Source organism: Thrips palmi, unplaced genomic scaffold (assembly GCF_012932325.1).
Source record: "Thrips palmi isolate BJ-2018 unplaced genomic scaffold, TpBJ-2018v1 HiC_scaffold_15, whole genome shotgun sequence".
NCBI classification, from domain to species: Eukaryota; Metazoa; Arthropoda; class Insecta; order Thysanoptera; family Thripidae; genus Thrips; species Thrips palmi.
In genome coordinates, this window is record NW_023144624.1 from 13,950,397 (window position 1) to 13,969,696 (window position 19,300).

The 19,300-nt window shown below is 43.4% G+C and overlaps 1 protein-coding gene across 2 annotated transcripts; it reads right to left on the reverse strand.

Moving 5' to 3' along the window:
- Positions 1–1,396: 1,396 nt before the first annotated feature.
- Positions 1,397–8,240, reverse strand: LOC117641128. Of its 2 annotated transcripts, XM_034378243.1 has the most exons (7): positions 8,049–8,240; positions 6,649–6,789; positions 6,183–6,415; positions 5,212–5,429; positions 3,493–3,743; positions 1,940–2,063; positions 1,397–1,688 (listed from the first exon to the last, which is right to left on the reverse strand). In XM_034378243.1, the coding sequence occupies exons 1-7, from the start codon at positions 8,132–8,134 to the stop codon at positions 1,485–1,487; spliced, it is 1,257 nt and encodes a 418-aa protein (XP_034234134.1). In that variant the 5' UTR covers positions 8,135–8,240; the 3' UTR covers positions 1,397–1,484. The 2 variants fall into 2 exon arrangements, with proteins under 2 accessions (XP_034234134.1, XP_034234135.1); XM_034378244.1 differs by lacking the exon at positions 1,397–1,688 and having other exon boundaries at positions 1,786–2,063.
- Positions 8,241–19,300: the final 11,060 nt, after the last annotated feature.

Below are 19,300 nucleotides of genomic sequence, written 5' to 3' on the forward strand. Positions count from 1 at the left end.
CCTTGTCTTTTATTTAACCAATAATATTTCGACACCTGGCGAATATTCTTCTACATCATAAAGCGTGAGGAGGAAAATGACCAGACTGGTTTCAAACAAGCTTGGAATGCATATAGTAAACATGTGAACACATACAAAAAAGTGCTTAAGTGAGTCTTTCTTTCAAGACCATGGATGAATTAAAATCCGGCGAGATCCAGTTCATGGTGGAGCGTCGAGCAGACACTGCAAAAGAAATGTCATGTCAATGCCGTTAATTTTTTACCAGTTTTCACTGTAGGTCAATTCACAGCGTTTACTGGGATCTGCTCACGCGATTCACTGTGCGGTGTTCACTGTGATCTGGTCCACAGTAAACACTGTTAGTTTGACGCCGCTGAGCACTGCAAATCAGGCTCCAATCCACGGCGTTTACTGTGGCCAGATCACAGTGAACACTGTGACCGAGATCACAGTGAACGCCGTGAACTAGTTCACAGCAAACGCCGTGAATTGCTTAACAGCGAACATTGGTAATAAATTAACGGCATTGACAGGACATTTTTTGTACAGTGGAGGCGCTGGCCGTTTGGCTCCAGGGCGAGCCTGGCCACGCCGCCACGGTGCCCTTCACCGCCAGCAGCAGCAGACTGCAGCTCCGCCCTGGGACTTGGATCTCCGACCTGCGAGTTAAGTTTGTCAAGTTGGCGCTCTGATCTGAATCAGGTATGAAAATTGCGACCTGATCGTCTCAGAACCTGAATTCAGACCAGTGCAGTCTGAAAATTTAGATGGTTAAGTCTGAAAATTCAGACCAACCCAAGATTTCGTTTGTCCGCTAGATGGCGCGCATGTTGTGGAACATACCTACTTCTGTATAAAAGGCTTCTAATGTGAAAATATATTAGTCGAAAAGTTCCAAATTGATAGAACTTAATCGGCCATATGAGAACCATTCTCTGCTGCAAGATTTATCTCCCTAATATGGGTGGAAGTTGAACAATCCACATTCTAATTTACCTCTCGCGGGTGGCTCCGTGTCGCCAGTTCCTTGGGTGGCCACAGGCCGGCCTCTCAAGAGTCAAGGAAAAGAACAGAGGACCTTCTCCCTCCTCACAATTTTTACCCAGTGTTGTCCTCTCTGGAGGTTCACAAACACCTGAGATTCTTTCTACGTCTTATTGACAATGGCACGAACCTTAAAGTTCACAATCTTCGTACAGGACTGAATTTTCAGACCACCAAAATCTTGAATGTAAGACTCTCGAGTTCTGAATTTTCAGACCATCTAAATGGTCTGAATTTTCAGACCTCAAGTCTGTTAATAACTTCTTACCAATTTGGTCTGAATTTTCAGACTTTTTTTTTAACAGTGTTGGGATAGCGTCTATGGACCCCGACCAGTAAGGATGGTCACCTAGCGCCCTGGCGAGTCAGGAGGAGGCGATTTATTGTGCAGACATTTATCGAGTGTAGTTGACGTGCGGCAAAATGTGGGAGTCTCGTCAGTCGTGGTACCACCTCGCCGCCACCCTCCCGGCGGCCACAGCCTTGGCGGCGACTGCTGCGCGACGCCGCCCCCTCCTCGCGCGCGCCGCCCTGGCCCTGGCCCTCCAGTGCACCACGCACTCGGCCGCCAGCAGCAGCAGCGGCACGCACAGGAAGCACGCGTACGTGGCCAGCACCCAGCGCACGTGCTCCAGCGAGACCTGCAAGGGGAAATAACTTCCAATTTCAGTGTACACATTTTGGAATTCCATACGTGAATTTTAGATGAATTTCAATGGATTGAAGCCAAATTTCCATGGATTTTGATTCTAAAAAACCTCATTGTTGTAGGAAGAATTTCTCTAAATTTCTGCTCAATTTCATGAACTTTGAAGAAGTTGGGCTGCATTTCAAGATTGTCCTTGACTTTTTAATGTTCAAATTCTTTGGAGCTTATTCCCATTTTGGAGACCTGTACGATGGCCGTCACTGAGGTGTCGTCGAAGTCCTGGCCCGAGCTGCTCCGGATTGTGAGCCCGTCCAGGTACGTCTTCTCCAGCCTGTCCAACACACCGGTAGCGCGGCAGCGGGTGATCCTGCGCAATATGCAAAGAACGTTTTATAACAACAAAACAATGACCAATCATACCGAACTGGTAGTCATGAACAAGCTTTCTTGTTTAGTTAAAACAACCAATGTTTTTCGCTCAATTTTTCTTTTTTGACTTGTGAAGTGAGTGAAGAAGAATGGCAAAAACAGGAATCAGTCCCTAAAAGTCGATGATTCGTGAATACTAATTGTTCATTCAGGGTCTGAAAATAACTCAAAGGTTCGTAACTAAAGCGTCTACGTACACGGTAAAAACGGTTCCTGGTTTTCCCAGGAGCTCCCTGGAAATCGCCTGTGTTCACCACAGCTTCCTGAAAAAACCAGGAACCGTTTCACCGATTAGCACCAGAAATATTGAATCAGCGCACCCAAAATAAGGTACCAACTTCTGGATTTTTGTTGTTGAAATTGTTGAAAGCCCTAGGCACACTGTGAAATCCAATCTCCGGAATTCACGATGAAAAAATGGACCTGGGAATATTCAGACGATTCCCGCCCGGAAATTGATGAATTCGTTAATTTCCGGGAATCTTAAGATTCTTCGTACATCTACAAAGATTCTTCGTTTTACGAAGGTTTTTCGTAAATTCATTCACGAAAATTCTAGGTCTGTTCTTCGATCTTTTCAGAGGAGGTTTGTACCGTCATTAATTCTCAACAGGGTACTTCAGAGCTGGAGCGGAAATGGAGAAGAAATCAACAAGAACAAAGGCCGGACTTGTATGAGAATATACTCTGCCGAAGCGGCAGAACGGCGACGTAGACGCTCATCTCCGAGTTCATCTCACAAATTTGACAAACTTTGTTCTTTTCTTCTCACCTTTCCGTTCCTGCTCTTCTCCGAAGTACCATTCTTTTCCTGTAGTGCGGAGGGTGGGGAGGGTGGCCCACCTTTTTTAAAAGTTTCAAAAATTGAGGAGCGCCGTCCAGATTCTGAAAAAAGGTGTAAAATCATGAATTTTAATTCAAATATGTTTAGATTTGGACCATTCTTAGGAGTCCATCAACGCGCCTGATCAAAACCTTTCGAAAACGTCTCACACGTCAAAATCGGTTGGGTTGCCTACATGTTAGTTAGGGGTTAACGGGATTATACGCCCCTGGCAAATAGGCCATGCGTCGGATCGTCATGTGAAGTACATCATCGAGTTGAACACACTTTTTCCGAAAAGATCGCCATTTTGCAATCGGAAATCAGACAAAGACTCTCGAAACAGCATCGATTTTAGTAAACCAGTCCATTTTCAATTTTTCTTTAAAGTTCAGGCGCGTTGATGAACCCCTAAATGGTCCAATTCTAATCATATTTGTATCAAAATTCATGATTTTAAACCTACCTTCAGAATATGGACGGCGCTCCTCAATTTTTGAAACTTTTAAAAAAGGTGGGCCACCCTAGCAGAGGGCGTACGCACATGTAGTCGAGGGCGCGCGTGTAGGGGAAGCCTGGCCTCAGCAGGACGGAGGCGGTGCCGCGCTGCATGCGCTCGCGCACCCGCTGCACCCTGCCGCGGCAGTCCGGCCTCGCCTCCAGCGACGCCGCCATCACGCTGGGGATCTCCAGCGCCACCGCCGGCGTGTCGCACAGCGCGTCGGCCACCCGCTCCGACTGCGACGCGTCGCGGCACACGCCCTTGTTGAGCACGGACGCCCACTTGCCGCTGCGCTGCGGACACCGTCGTGCCGAAAGCATGAGCAAAGGGCGTATGCCCAGGGGAGATGACTCCAGCCAAATTTGTACACCGAAATTTCTTAAACATGTAGAATTCACTAAAATTCGTTTAAATTTATCGAAATCCGACTTAAATTCATCAAAATTCGACTAGAATTTATCGAAATTTGACGAATTTATCGAAATTCGATTGAAATTCATTGGATGTGTACACCGAAATTTACAGTGTTTTCCTTGCGTATTGCCTGGCAAATTTTTAGTTAGTCCTCCCAGAAAAGAAATCCTGAAGCCTGCAACGCTCAATTTTAAACTTCAGAAAAATTAACTTTCAGTAAAATATGGGGTGTTTAGTTCTTCCCCTGTGCAGTTTTGCCCCGCACTGACCCAAATGTGCCGAGAGTGTGCATATGGTCAAAGTACTTCGAAGGGTTTTAAGCGTGCCGTTCTTGAAAAGAACCACTCCCTCATTCATCGGAGGAATGGAGCGCAAGAGCCCTTGTACGCTTCAAGGGCGTACTCTACAAACTCAAGTGTGCAGATAGCGTACTTCAGGCTGAAGCCTGCCAGCACATTTCACCTGGAACCAACCTGGCATGTATACTCCACGTTCGGGCATGCTTGCCACCAGGTGGCGCAACCTGCGAGTAGGATACACTGTTGCTGAAGTCCCCTACCTTTTGCATATAAAGCACAGCAACATGGCAAGCATGCTCTAGGGTAGAGTGTACGTGCCAGGTTGGCTCCAGGTGGAGTGTACATGCAGGCTTGCTTCAGCCTGAAGCATGCAATATACACACTTGAGTTTGTAGAGTACGGACTGTGCGCTTTCCACGAGAGGCGTTAGGTTACGCATTGCTTTGCATGAGCGCTGCTGATGAAACACTCTAAGGAATCAGTCTTCTGAGTTTTGGGCCTTGAAACGCACAGGGTCAGCGCCTGCGAACTGTGGGTAGGCAAGCCCGCCACACGCCCGAGCTCAACGGGCACTCAGCGCCTGCGAACTGTGGGTAGGCAAGCCTGTAACACAGCCGAGCTCAATGGGTAGCCTATCCTGAGTTCGCAGGCGCTTGCACACAGAGTGGCATGGAGTCACTGTGTAAATAAATCTTCAATGGTGCACCGAGACTCAGAGTCGAGGGGGCGAAAACTCGGGATTTTCGTGTACACATGATTCGGAAAACGCAATGATTTCATGGCTGATTAGCCTTATTTCGCGACGCACCAGGGTGATGTTGAGCGTGATAGTGTGTGATTGTGTTCGGGAAGAAATGATTTCGGACTGATTTTGCCTGGTTTCGTGTGATTCTGCCTGATTTCGGTCGAATTTAATGATTTTGGTTGATTTCGGATTGCTTGATTGCGCGTGATTCTCAATGGTTCGGATGTGATTTCGGGGGCCGTGTACACATGATTGCGCGAGTTTTTGCCCCCTCGCTCAGAGTTTGTCCCGTTGCGGGTGCACCTTGAGCGTGAGGTAGGCGTAGCTCTCGTTGCGCACGCAGAGCACGTGGGTGCCCTTCTTGGCCACGTCGTCCAGCCCGCTGAAGGGCGCCGTGGAGTGGCCCGAGGCCAGGTAGCTGATGAGCACGGCGGAGTACGAGTTGCACAGCAGGTAGCCGAAGAGCAGCGTGGTGACCACGATCAGCCGGATGGACAGGCAGCTCGGGCTCTCCTGCCAACCTGGACGCGGCACGCGGCGCGGAGTCTGAGAGCAACTCGCAACTCAAAGCGGGTGGAAAGTTAATGTGGATGTCAATGTGAATTTGAATGTGAATTTGCATGTCACTCCTCTGCAGACCGCAACTCTGAGAATGGAAAAGTCAAAGTCATAACCAGGATTGAGACTTGGGGTGTTTTTTAAACCAAAAATGAGGAAACCACCCAAATCTGGGTAGGTTTCCTTACCAAAACTTGGGCAACGATGCTCGTACAGGTAGCAGATACACCCTGCAAAGCCCAAATTTGGCGAAGAAAACCGTTTTCAAACAAATTTGGCTAGAATTGTAATCCTCACCCAAGTTTGGGTCATAAATTATACCTCACCCATGGTTTTGATCCAAACTCTTCCCTTCTCAGGGAACCAGCTCGAACTCCATATTTGTTTTACAAATTAAGTACGAGACGTTACAGTGTTTTGTGTAGATGAACTTATTGTTTAAATTTGTAAGCAGTTTTGTTCAAAAATTGAGAAAAAAATATTTGGAGATTCTTGCACAAAGGCGTACAAAAAGATCATCTGTACAAAAACAGCTGTGACGACTGGAACAAAATAGTACATAGCGTCCAATAACCAGAGATGAGACGCTGACGTCACGAAAACATTGCCATGCGTCTACGGGGTACGAATGTTTGCCGCACAGCAGGATTTTTCGTGACAAAACAAGCGTCTCACGTAATTTGTGGACGCTCCCTTCACGTTAATATTGTGCTAACCCTGGGTGCAGATGCAGCCCAGCACGGCCAGGAAGCAGTGGCCCAGCGAGGTGTTGGCCGGCTCCATGCCGGACCCCATGCCCACGGCCGTCCTGAGCCACACCATGGCCCTGAGCACCACGCACAGCAGCAGCACCGCGGCCAGCGTCATGGCCCACATGGAGGGGCTCAGGGCGCGGATGTACGAGTCGGCCGACACCTGGGGCGCGCCCTTGCGCACGAACAGGTGGTACCTGCGAGAGAGAGGGCCGGGTGCACTGGAAGAATGTCACATTAAGTCAAAATAGAGCATGATATAGACAGACGTATCAGGGCACGTGGGAGCAAGCGAGAGGTTTGTGCGTCCGGCACGCACATCGTCTCCAGTGTAAGGCCCCTGTCCTAATAAACGTCCTCCGGATGAAATGGTGAAATTTTGCACAATATAACTAAGACAAAAGTTTATTTCTTCTGTGACGCAGGTTACCAATGGGTGACGACGGGCTGGGTGTGGTAGAACTGGTCGTCCTCCTCCGTGGTGACCACGGTCGCGGACAGGTACACGTCGGCCACCTCGGAGTGCAGCATGAAGCGCGCCGTGTTGCCGCTGGCCCGCATGTACACGCTCCTGAACGATGGCGGAAAAGCGCACTCTCAAAGCCTTGCCTAAGCGAAGATTCCACAAAAAATGGTGAAAGTTCTCTTTAGAAGGGGGTGCACTGGTAAAACTAAAGCGTAGTATTACCCTCTGATTTCAAGCATAATCAATCAGATTACGCTTGAAATCAAGCGTAACAGGCTCATCCGTCAAGATTCCTCCTATCTAAATGCATGGGGAAATTTCCAGAGTGTGCTTCATTTCAAGCGGAACGTCTTCAAGCGTAACTTTATGCTTGACTCAAGCATAGAGATACGCTTTGGTTTTACCAGTGTGCTCTTGACGTTGTCACTTACTTCTCTGAAAATTAATTGTACATTATCTCATACACAGTAAATTGAAATGGCAGAATCCGTAACGGTTCGGCACAGAAACCGCCAGTAAATGATTCTGAATTTGGTAGTCACAGAAACTGGCATGGGCTAACAGAAACTGACAAAGGCTCCACAGAAACTGGGATGGGCTCATAGAAACTGCTAAGGGGTTGCGGTCTCGCTGGCCAACCTAACCTCACTGTGTCTCTGGATGCTTTTGTTGTTTTGGACATTATTTACATATTTTGATGAGTGTGCATACTTTTTCTTGCTTTGACAAGTCTACCAATTAATATTTTCCTTACGCGGTACATCTACACTCTTTATTTCCAATAATATAACATCTCAAAGTCGCGAGGTGGAGGGAATCGCAATTGACGATTACGGTGCAGCGTTTTCCGGATTCCGTGGCGAGTGCACGGATTCCGTCGCCTGTGTGCAGAATGGGTTTGCCGTTGGCGGTTTTGGTGCAAAACCGCCCCGGATCTATTTACCTGTCGGTTTCTGCGATTTGGGGCTCTCAGACCACTACAGATTCTGCCATTTCAATTTACTGTGTATTTTGTCGGTTTGCTCTCGTATACTGGAGAAAATCTCCACCATAATGGCTATTGGTGGAGCCTGTCTCCTCCAGAATTTAAGAGTGCGTCCCTCAGTTTGAGCAAGGGTGCATTACAGTATTGCAGCGCTCGGCGGTGCATTCCTCACTGATAGAAAAACAAACTACAGAAAAGGCACGGAACATGTCTGGTCCGTTCCTTGCCAATCACGGAAGTTCCGTACATGTTTTCTGTACCGGTTTACTTGAGATCCTTATGGGAACCACAGAGAAACAGTACGGAAGGTGCGTACCTATGCCGTACCCCATTTGGCGTGCATTTTCCGTAACAAACCACGGAAGTTTTGGCAGTGTACCTGAAGTTGAGCGTCTTCTCGAAGATGGACCACAGGTCACCGAGGTAGCCGGTCAGGTTTACCGCTGTTCCCCGGCCGTGACTCATGACATACGGCTTCAGCTGCAACAGTCCACATTCTATGATACAGTTCAAATTCACTAACCTAACTGCCTACTAAATACACGCTTACAACTGCATATAGGACATTGAACACTTGGAAGCATACTTGGCAATCAAGAACCTATAAAGCCCCAATCCGACTGACTCACTGACTCACTGACTCACTCACTCACTCATAGAAATGTTTGGGGTGAAGGAGTGGTCGTAGAGACTTGCGGTTTTTTCCATTCGATTCCAAATTTTATGGGAAAATTGGGAAAAATCCCGAAAGTTGAAAATTCCTCACCGTTTCCGAGAAAACCTACTTTATCTACAAAAAAGGGGAACAAATTTCTCACCGTTTCCGAGCAAACATACTCAATCTTCAAAAAAGGGGACCGACCGACTAAAAATTTTTATTCGCCCCATCGGTAGGTCTGGTCGAAAAATTTCCGGATCTGTGCCGCAATCCGGTCTCCGTCACTGGCAACATCCTCAAAAAACGATTAAATAGGCCTAAATTCAACAAAATCCACTCAATCTTCAAAAAAGGGGACCGACCGACTAAAAATTTTTATTCGCCCCATCGGTAGGTCTGGTCGAGACATTTCCGAAACTGTGCCGCAATCGGGTCCTCGTCACCGGCAACATCCTCAAAAACGATAAAATAGGCCTTAACAAAATCCACTCTATCTTCAAAAAAGGGGACCGACCGACTAAAAATTTTTATTCGCCCCATCGGTAGGTCTGGTCGAGACATTTCCGAAACTGTGCCGCAATCGGGTCCCCGTCACCGGCAACATCCTCAAAAACGATAAAATAGGCCTAAATTTACCTCTGTGAAGGTGGCCTGACCCATCAATCCCGCCCAAGTCCGACCGTATGTTTTTGATTGTTTTTCGTTTGTTTAGGTTTGTTTAGCGTTTGTTTTGCTTCTGAATTGTATCCCGACCCGGATTTCAAGGACCCCTAAATCGCCGAAGAAGTTGGCCCGACCCACTTTAACCGTGAGTCCCTACTTAACGCTGGTTTGTTATTTCGACTCGAAATCGTTAGTTGACGTTTGTTTTGCCAAAAGTTAGGCTCTCGGACGAACCATTTTGGCCAAAGATGCGCGGGTCCTATTAGTAAAAATAGTGGGTCGGGCCAGATACCCAACGTGTGGTTATAATGAAATGCGAAGTACCAAACCTTGAATTCAGGTTAAGAGCGATCTGTTTCGTTTACTTTTGCCCTAAGGTGTACAACTTTTTCGTTGTAAGAGCATTTCTCCTAAAATTCGTGCACTGTTATTCAAATTGCGATAACCACCGTATAAATTTTGCAATAAAAACTTATCACATTTTTTTTTGCTATAATGACAACTAAATATCTGCAATAAAAAATTTATAGCTAAATTTTGCAATAAAGTATCACATTTTTGCGCTAATGACTACAAAGAAAATGCAATAAAAGGTTATCGCAGAAAAAAAATGTGATAAAAGTTACTACAAAACGCTCTTTTATCGCAAAAATTATGGGGTGGTTATTGCAAAAAAAGTGCAATAACAAAATTATCGCACTCCAGGATGCCTGGGGTAATTCCGGACACGTGCACAGTGGTTTAAAATCCTCTTTTAGGGGGAATAAATCGATTTTTCAAAAGTGTCGCAGGGGGCATTCTGGGGGGGTGGAAACGAACTATAATACTCCAATACAATATAAAATGACGTTTACAGATTTTTATATGACGCTGGAAGCCACTGGGAAGGGTTTGATTTTAGTCTTTTGTATTTTGATCAAATTCGCCTAATTTTCTTAGATGTGTCCTACCCTTATTTTTCCAATGAGGGCGATGGTACTGGTATGTTGGCGTGTTTTTCTTTTCGTTTCATCATTAATCAAAGGAAAGCAGCACACAGCGCAACATTTCGTTCGCGGTTTGGCTCACGGTGGCGGGTTTTTGCTACAAATGCGTTCAACACATTAGAAAACACACTTTTGGAGTTTCGGACATCGATGGGGCCCGATGGAGCGGAGTTATTGGTGCGAGGCGCTTCCCTTACATGTATATTAAGATGCCCCGATGATAACTTTTCCGCACTCGTCCGCAACACGAAACGCAAGGGGACCAACACCACAAAAACGTGCCAAATTGATTAGTTTTGGGGATAATCGCTTCTGGTGTGCACCATTCAAAATGAAGAAAACATCAGTGCAATTGTTTTTCTGTTCAAATATTTGGTTTTTCTTAGTAACAAAATAGTTTAATGCGGCTTAGAAGTTAAAACTAAGTATTTTGAGCATTTTTTAGTTTTGCACTTTTTGTCAATTCTGTCATTTTTCTTCTAATTTTGCTATTTTTCTCATTTTTTTAGCATTATACATCCAATTTTTATCGGACCACTTTTTCCTTTGAACTGGTCTTTGCCTATTGCCTACAGATGATTCAGTTCAATTCTGGTAGCATTTGGTCGCACGGGACGCTTGCTAGGACTTATTCCCCCGAAAATCGCATTTTAAACCACTGTGACGTGCAGGGCTTTTGTTGGGCGCCTATATCTCCCTTACCGTTGCCGAGATTTGGCTTTCATGTATATCATTTTGAAGGTAAAGGTCCGTACTTTACTCTCCTGTGATAACATTTGACCCAAGAAGCATATTCAAGCTCAAAGACCAAAAAGAAAAAGCGTCCGGAATTACCCCACTCTCCCTTAACAATCAAGCGCGGAGTGCCAAACCTTAATTTTAGGTTAAGGACGGTGAGTTTCGAAAAGTTTTGCCCTTAAATGAACAACTTTTACGTCCACAGTAATTTCTTTATCAATTTCAAAATCGTGGGTTGGGCCAGGTTTCAAACTTGTAGTTTTTATCAAACGCGAAGTACCAAACCTTACATGAAGGCTAAGAACGATAAGTTTCGATAAGTTTTGCCCTAAGATGCAAAACTTTTACGTCTACGGTGATATTTTTTCAATTTCAAGGTCGTGGGTTGGGTAGGGTGGCCCAAAAAAATGGGAAGGTTTTCCGATTGTCCAATTCCGCTCAAAAATCGATTCTAGATCGAAAAAAAATAACCCCTATTTTTTGCGTTTTGCCCTGAGACGATTTTGAATACCGGCTCAATAGCGAAAATGGTTTTTAACCCGTTTTAAGCACCAAAATTGTCATAACAATTACAGTTTTTATCGGATTTTCAAAAACGATACGGCAAAATGTTCGGTTTTAGACGGCGAACAAATTACACTTTCACCAATTTTTTGTCAGACTCGTCTTCAGTATTCTGCTTGCGATTTTCGCTCAAAAAAACACATATTGTTTACTATTTGGAGATAATTTTCTTGTTTCGGACGGCCGAGTTGCGTCCCTATCCACTTTTTTATCTTACCATATCCCAAAACAAACCGACCACGTGAAATAAAGCCGTGCAAATCAATTTGCATGCCATCTAGGGGCAAGCATTTCGTTGTTTTTAGTATAAAGAAAAGTCTGTTGAGCTCTGAGGCCGCAATTTTCCTTCGATCCTCAAAATCGAGATGTCGTTTTGTTTAGTTTTTAAAGACGAACAAAAAGATTCTGGTCATTTTTTTGTCAGACAGTGTTTTAAGATCCGTTTCTGCTTGAAACGTGCAAAAATCGCCCAAATTCGAATTTTTTGCCCACTTTTGGACCGTTTTTCGGCATACGGGACATGAGCCCCGTCCCGTTAGAGCCCCGATGGTCTGAGCCCCGACCTGCACTGTAAAAAAAATTTATAGTCAAATTCCTATACATGTATATGAAGCTATTTACATATACACGTATAGTAATTTTACCATGCACTAGTATGGTAATTTTCCTATACATCAGTACGGGATTATGACTATTACGTGTATTGGCGTTCTCCTATCCGTTGTATAGGAATTTTTCTATACATCGGAATGGCGTAACTGCAATGCATGTATAGGATTTCCACCGCAATTTCTAAATTAGGCAGGCTGCACCGGCTGAACTGTCAGATATTTAATACAACGGCCGAACTTTCCGCCGTAATTGACCATCGAGTGTGGATCATTACTGATCCTCCATCACGGTCTTCCAAATTGGCAAAGTTCGACTTTACCTAAAGGACACCCAAGGTGAAAGTATTATCACCTCTGTTAAAATGATGTAAGAGTTGAAAGGTTCTCAACTTTCCTACAAAGTGATGGGTCGCGAGCCCCCTGACCCAACCAAATTCCTAGCCGCAGCGTACACCGAGAAGTAAGTCCGTCGAAACGACACTAGCGCCATCTAGCGGATAATCCGGACAGTAGGCAAACAAGCAGCTTTTGGGAATTGTGTACGTTGTTAACAAATAATCGCATTGATTACCAGTGTTAAGACAAAATACAATAATATGTATCGATGTTCATGGGGTTGATGGCAAATTCCTTTTTTTCAGTTGGCCGTATTCCTATACAGGGCTGCAAAATTCCTATACATGTATGGGAAATTACTCAAATTCCGATAATGTACAGGAATATTCCTATACATTTTCAGCCCGTAAAGCAAAAAACCTATACAAATCGGAATATTCCTATATATGTATCGGAATTTGAGAAATTTCCCTATACATGTATAGGAATTTCGTAGACCACTGTATGGAAAAATTCCGAACATTTTTTACAGTGTGAGTCCCAACCTGACCCGGGGTTGAGCCCCGACTTGACCCCCTTTTTGAGCCCCATTTGACCCCCGCGACATGATTTATTGCCAGGGGGCTCAAGTGGGGCTCAAATGGGGCTCAAATGGGGCTCAAACGGGGCTCAGGTCGGGGCTCAATCCGGGCTCTGGAAATTGGGGCTTGGGTCGGGGCTCAAGTCGGGGCTCAACCCGGGCTCGGGTTGGGGCTCAGTGGGGGCTCAGACCATCGGGGCTCAAACGGGACGGGGTCATGTCCTGTATGCCCTTTTTTCTCGTCAGCGATCCACGTGACCAGCCGATGATTACTCTTTCACCTTCCCTAGCCTTTCTGGAATGGCTGGAATTAAGAAGAGTCAGGTCCTAGACACGAACTAACAGGTCCAGGCATGATTTGGCGCGTCGTTTAGAATTTTTCTTTTTGAAAAAAGGATAAACAAGGCCAGCACGGACGGTTTTGGGCCCGTGTGAATAGTTCAGCATAAGTAGGAGTGTTGCAACCGATTTTGTCTAGTACTGACCGGTATGGATAAGTTGTGACAGGTTCGGGCAAAAGAAAACGGTCCAAAAGTGGGCAAAAAATTCGAATTTGGGCGATTTTTGCACGTAACAAGCAAAAAAAACCCCCCAAATCATGCCTGGACCTGTTAGTTCGTGTCTAGGACCTGACTCTTCTTAATTCCAGCCATACCAGAAAGGCTAGGGAAGGTAAAAGAGTGATCATTGGCTGGTCACGTGGATCGCTGACGAGAAAAACGGTCCAAAAGTGGGCAAAAAATTCGAATTTGGGCGATTTTTGCACGTTTGAAGCAGAAACGGATCTTAAAACACTGTCTGACAAAAAATGACCAGAATCTTTTTTGTTCGTCCTAACAAACTAAACAAAATGACATCTCGGGTTTGAGAATCGGAGAAAAATTGCGGCCTCAGAGCTCTACAGACTTTTCTTTATACTGGAATCAACGAAATGCTTGCCCCTAGATGGTAGGCAAATTGATTTGCACGGCTCTAATTCACGTGGTCGGTTTGTTTTGGGATAGGGTAAGATAAGAAAGTGGATAGGGACGCAACTCGGCCGTCCGAAACAAGAAAATTATCTCCAAATAGTAAACAATATGTGTTTTTATGAGCGAAAATCGCAAGCAGAATACTGAAGACGAAGTCTGACAAAAAATTGGTGAAAATGTAATTTGTTCGCCGTCTAAAACCGAACATTTTGCCGTATCGTTTTTGAAAATCCGATAAAAACTGTAATTGTTATGACAATTTTGGTGCTTAAAACGGTTTAAAAACCATTTCCACTATTGAGCCGGTATTCAAAATCGTCTCAGGGCAAAACGCAAAAAATAGGGGTTATTTTTTTTCGATCTAGAATCGATTTTTGAGCGGAATTGGACAATCGAAAAACCTTCGATTTTTTTTGGGCCACCCTAGGGTTGGGCCAGGTTACCAACTTGTTGTTTTAAACAAACGCGAAGTACCAAACCTTACATTAAGGCTAAGAACGATAAGTTTCGATAAGTTTTGCCCTAAGATGCAAAACTTTTACGTCTACGGTGATATTTTTTCAATTTCAAGGTCGTGGGTTGGGCCAGGTTACCAACTTGTAGTTTCAATCAAACGCGAAGTACCAAAACTTTAATTAAGGTTAAGAACGATGAGTTTCGATAAGTTTTGCCCTAAAATGAACATTTTTTACGTCCACAGTGATTTTTTTTTTCTTTTTCAAAATCGTAGGTTTGGCCAGGTTACCAATTTGTTTTTTTAAACAAACGCGAAGTACCAAAATTTTAATTCAGGTTAAGAACGATGAGTTTTGCTAAGTTTTGCCCTAAAATGAACAACTTTTAGGTCCACAGTGATTTCTTTTCCTATTTCAAAATCGTGCGTTAGGCCAGGTTACCAACTTATAATATTGTTCAAACGCGAAGTACCAAACCTTACATTAAGGCTAAGAACGATAAGTTTTGATAAGTTTTGCCCTAAGATGCAAAACTTTTACGTCTACGGTGATTTTTTTTCAATTTCAAGGTCGTGGGTTGGGCCGGGTTTACCAACTTGTAGTTTCAATCAAACGCGAAGTACCAAAACTTTAATAAGGTAAAGAACAATGAGTTTCGATAAGTTTTGCCCTAAAATGAACATTTTTTACGTCCACAGTGATTTTTTTTTTCTTTTTCAAAATCGTAGGTTTGGCCAGGTTACCAATTTGTTGTTTTAAACAAACGCGAAGTACCAAAATTTTAATTCAGGTTAAGAACGATGAGTTTTGCTAAGTTTTGCCCTAAAATGAACAACTTTTAGGTCCACAGTGATTTCTTTTCCTATTTCAAAATCGTGCGTTAGGCCAGGTTACCAACTTTATATGTTCAAACGCGAAGTACCAAACCTTACATTAAGGCTAAGAACGAAAGTTTTGATAAGTTTTGCCCTAAGATGCAAAACTTTTACGTCTACGGTGATTTTTTTTTCAATTTCAAGGTCGTGGGTTGGGCCAGGTTACCAACTTGAAGTTCCAATCAAACGCGAAGTACGAAACCTTACATTAAGGCTAAGAACGATAAGTTTCGATAAGTTTTGCCCTAAGATGCAAAACTTTTACGTCTACGGTGATATTTTTTTCAATTTCAAGGTCGTGGGTTGGGCCAGGTTACCAACTTGTAGTTCCAATCAAACGCGAAGTACCAAAACTTTAATTCAGGTTTGGAACGATGAGTTTCGCTAAGTTTTGCCCTAAAATGATCAACTTTTACGTCCACAATGATTTCTTTTTCACTTTTAAAATCGTGGGTTGGGCCAGGTTACCGACTTGTAGTTTTAATCAAACGCGAAGTACCAAAACATTAATTTAGGTTAAGAACGATGAGTTTCGATAAGTTTTGCCCTAAAATGAACATTTTTTACGTCCACAGTGATTTTTTTTTCTTTTTCAAAATCGTAGGTTTGGCCAGGTTACCAATTTGTTGTTTTAAACAAACGCGAAGTACCAAAATTTTAATTCAGGTTAAGAACGATGAGTTTTGCTAAGTTTTGCCCTAAAATGAACAACTTTTAGGTCCACAAAGATTTCTTTTCCTATTTCAAAATCGTGCGTTAGGCCAGGTTACCAACTTCTAATATTGTTCAAACGCGAAGTACCAAACCTTACATTAAGGCTAAGAACGATAAGTTTCGATAAGTTTTGCCCTAAGATGCAAAAATTCTACGTCTACGGTGATATTTTTTCAATTTCAAGGTCGTGGGTTGGGCCAGGTTACCAACTTGTTGTTTTAATCAAATGCGAAGTACGAAACCTTACATTAGGGCTAAGAACGATAAGTTTCGATAAGTTTTGCCCTAAGATGCAAAACTTTTACGTCTACGGTGATATTTTTTCAATTTCAAGGTCGTGAGTTGGGCCAGGTTACCAACTTGTAGTTCCAATCAAACGCGAAGTACCAAAACTTTAATTCAGGGTTAGAACGATGAGTTTCCCTAAGTTTTGCCCTAAAATGATCAACTTTTACGTGCACAGTGATTTCTTTTTCCCTTTTAAAATCGTGGGATGGGCCAGGTTACTAACTTGTAGTTTTAATCAAACGCGAAGTACCAAACCTTACATTGAGGCTAAGAACGATAAGTTTCGATAAGTTTTGCCCTAAGATGCACAACTTTTACGTCTACGGTGATTTTTTGTTCAATTTCAAGGTCGTGGGTTGAGCTAGGTTACTAACTTGTAGTTTCAATCAAACGCGAAGTACCAAAACTTTAATTTAGGTTAAGAACGATGAGTTTCGATAAGTTTTGCCCTAAGATGCACAACTTTTATGTCTACGGTTATTTTTTTTTTTGGCTGAGCGATAGCGAAGCCTGTTACTCCATTGGGGTTGAAAAGTTTTTCCTGTCTGTCTGTCTCTCTGTCCGTCTGTCTGTCTGTCTGTCCGTCTGTCTGTGTGTGTGTCCGCACTACTCCTCCTGAACGGCTCGGCCGATCTCGGTGAGATTTTGCACACTTCTTGGGTATGTCCTTGGCTCGGCACACGCGAAATTTCACCATCCTAGCTCAACTGGTTCAGTTTTTATAGCCGAAAAACACCTAAAAATCGGCGAAAAATCGAGTTTTTTGCAGGCAGATCACTTCTATCTTGAAGAAGGGGGGTCTAGGGGGCGGAGCCCCCCAGCTCCGACAAGTTAAAAAGTTACAAGGGATCTTGAATGAAGAGGGGTCTGGGGGCGGAGCCCCCCAGCATGCATCAAGTAAGAAGTAACCGACGATGGACCTTTGTAATTATACGTCTGGAATTTCCGACGGATCCTTCGGCAAAAAATTGCCAACAGTTCCTTCGTTTATTTACGAAGGTTTGCCGTAGGCCATTGCCTGCCGAAGGCAGGCTAGCGCCGCAGGCCAAGGTAGGTACGCCAGGCGTGGATTGGAGGAGCAGGCAGCGAGACATCGCGAAGCCTGTTACGACAAGACGCGGTCTGGCGTAAACCTACCTTGTAATGTTAAAGTCGTGGGTTGGGCCAGATTACTAACTTGTAGTTTTAATCAAAGGCGAAGTACCAAACTTACATGAAGGCTAAGAACGATAAGTTTCGATAAGTTTTGCCCTAAGATGCACAACTTTTACGTCTACGGTGATTTTTTTTTCAAGCTCAAGGTCGTGGGTGGGGCCAGGTTACTAACTTGTATTTTTAATCAAACGCGAAGTACCAAATCTTACATTAAGGCTGTGAACGATAAGGTTTGATAAGCTTTGCGCTAAGATGCACAACTTTAACGTCTACGGTGATTTTGTTTTTCAATTTCAAGGTCGCGGTTTGGGCTAGGTTACCAAGTTGTAGTTTAAATCAAACGCGAAGTACCAAACCTTCGGCAAGAAAATTGCCAACGGTTCCTTCGTTAATTTACGAATCTCTTTGTATATTTTCAAAAATCTTTGTTAATTTTTTGAACGATCTGTGTTGATTTTACAATCACAATGGAAATTTACGAAGCACCTTCGTATATATACAAAGATCCTTCGTAAATTTACACGGAACCTTCGGTAGTAAACAAAGAACCTTCGTTAACATACAGAGAACCTTTGTAATTATACGTCTGGAATTTCCGACGGATCCTTCGGCAAAAAATTGCCAACAGTTCCTTCGTTTATTTACGAAGGTTTGCCGTAGATTTATGAAGACCCGTCGTAGATTAACAAAGCCCGTCGTAAATTTACGAAGCCCTTCCTAAATTTTCAACAGATTCTGTACATTTAGGATTTTGTTCGTAAATTTACTGAGAACCTTCGTAAATTAACGACGAACTTCCGTTGATATACAAAAGTTCCTATAGGAAAGAAACATTCACAGTGCACTTTTGGACATTCCCAAAAACCTTCGTAAAATATTCCGTTGTAAATTCACAACATATTTTTTACAGTGCACTTGGGTTAGTTCCTTTGCAATAAGCCTAAAAAGAAATTAGAAAGCGACCTGAATTCACTTATAGAAAGTTTTGTTGCTCCCAAATCCAATCCAACAGTTGCTTAGCAAAAATTTCCATTTACAGTTCATGTTTGTGTATTTTCTTTGCCTGGTTCGTGTTTGATGTTTATTCACTCACAAACCAGTTTAGTCAATTGAATTGGTTGGAAGTGTTTCCTCTATGGTATCTCAGGGTTAAATTTTTTGATTTTATGGGTATTTTTTTAATGAATATTCAAAACATGATTTTTTATTGTGATTTAAACTTTCTTATTTCTTTAAGAGAGCTTTTATATTTCAAATCGCCTAATCCATTAGCTTCTGAAATAGATTGTCACTAATTAAGACAAGTTTTCGAGTCTGTGATTGACCTAAAATAGCACGATTAGTAGGGTGGGTCGAAAATCCCAGAATTAAACGGCGTATGGTTTTCTTTGCAATTGACCATATTAGAAAAGAGATCCCACAATGCTGGGGTCTGGTGACGTCACCTTCCATCTCTTTGGAGGCTCCAAACTTAGGTCTAATAGTGAAAAATGGCACTTTTGGCCCTACAGGGACGAAACCATGGATCACCCAGGATGCGGCTCTCGCGATGGGTGCGGAATATGTTCCTTTATATCCCTGCAAAGTCTGGGTGATGTGGCTCGACATCTCGGTTAAGCCCGGGCACTTGTTTTAACGCTAAAACAAAGTTGCAAAACACTTAAATTTGGATTTAAGGGTCTATTGTTTGCTCAAAGGTCCCATATACGTATATGAATGGAAAGAGCTCAAAAAATGCAAATTTTTGGTATATATAACTTTGTGATCGGACGAAAATTGTTGCCAGGGCGAAACTTTACACATTTCAGCAAAAGCTCAAAAACACTAAAAAGTTATCTTTACGAGAATATGTATTGCCTGTGGATCCAATATGATCATACTGTTTGAAAGATCTAAAAAAAATGCAAAATTTTGGTATATAAAGTTTAGTGATTGGACAAAAACTTGAATTGTTGCAAAATAAGTTACCAGCAAAGTAAAGCAAAGCCCTTGTTCGGCAGGAGATGGCTCGACGAACGCTTACACTTTCTTCTATAA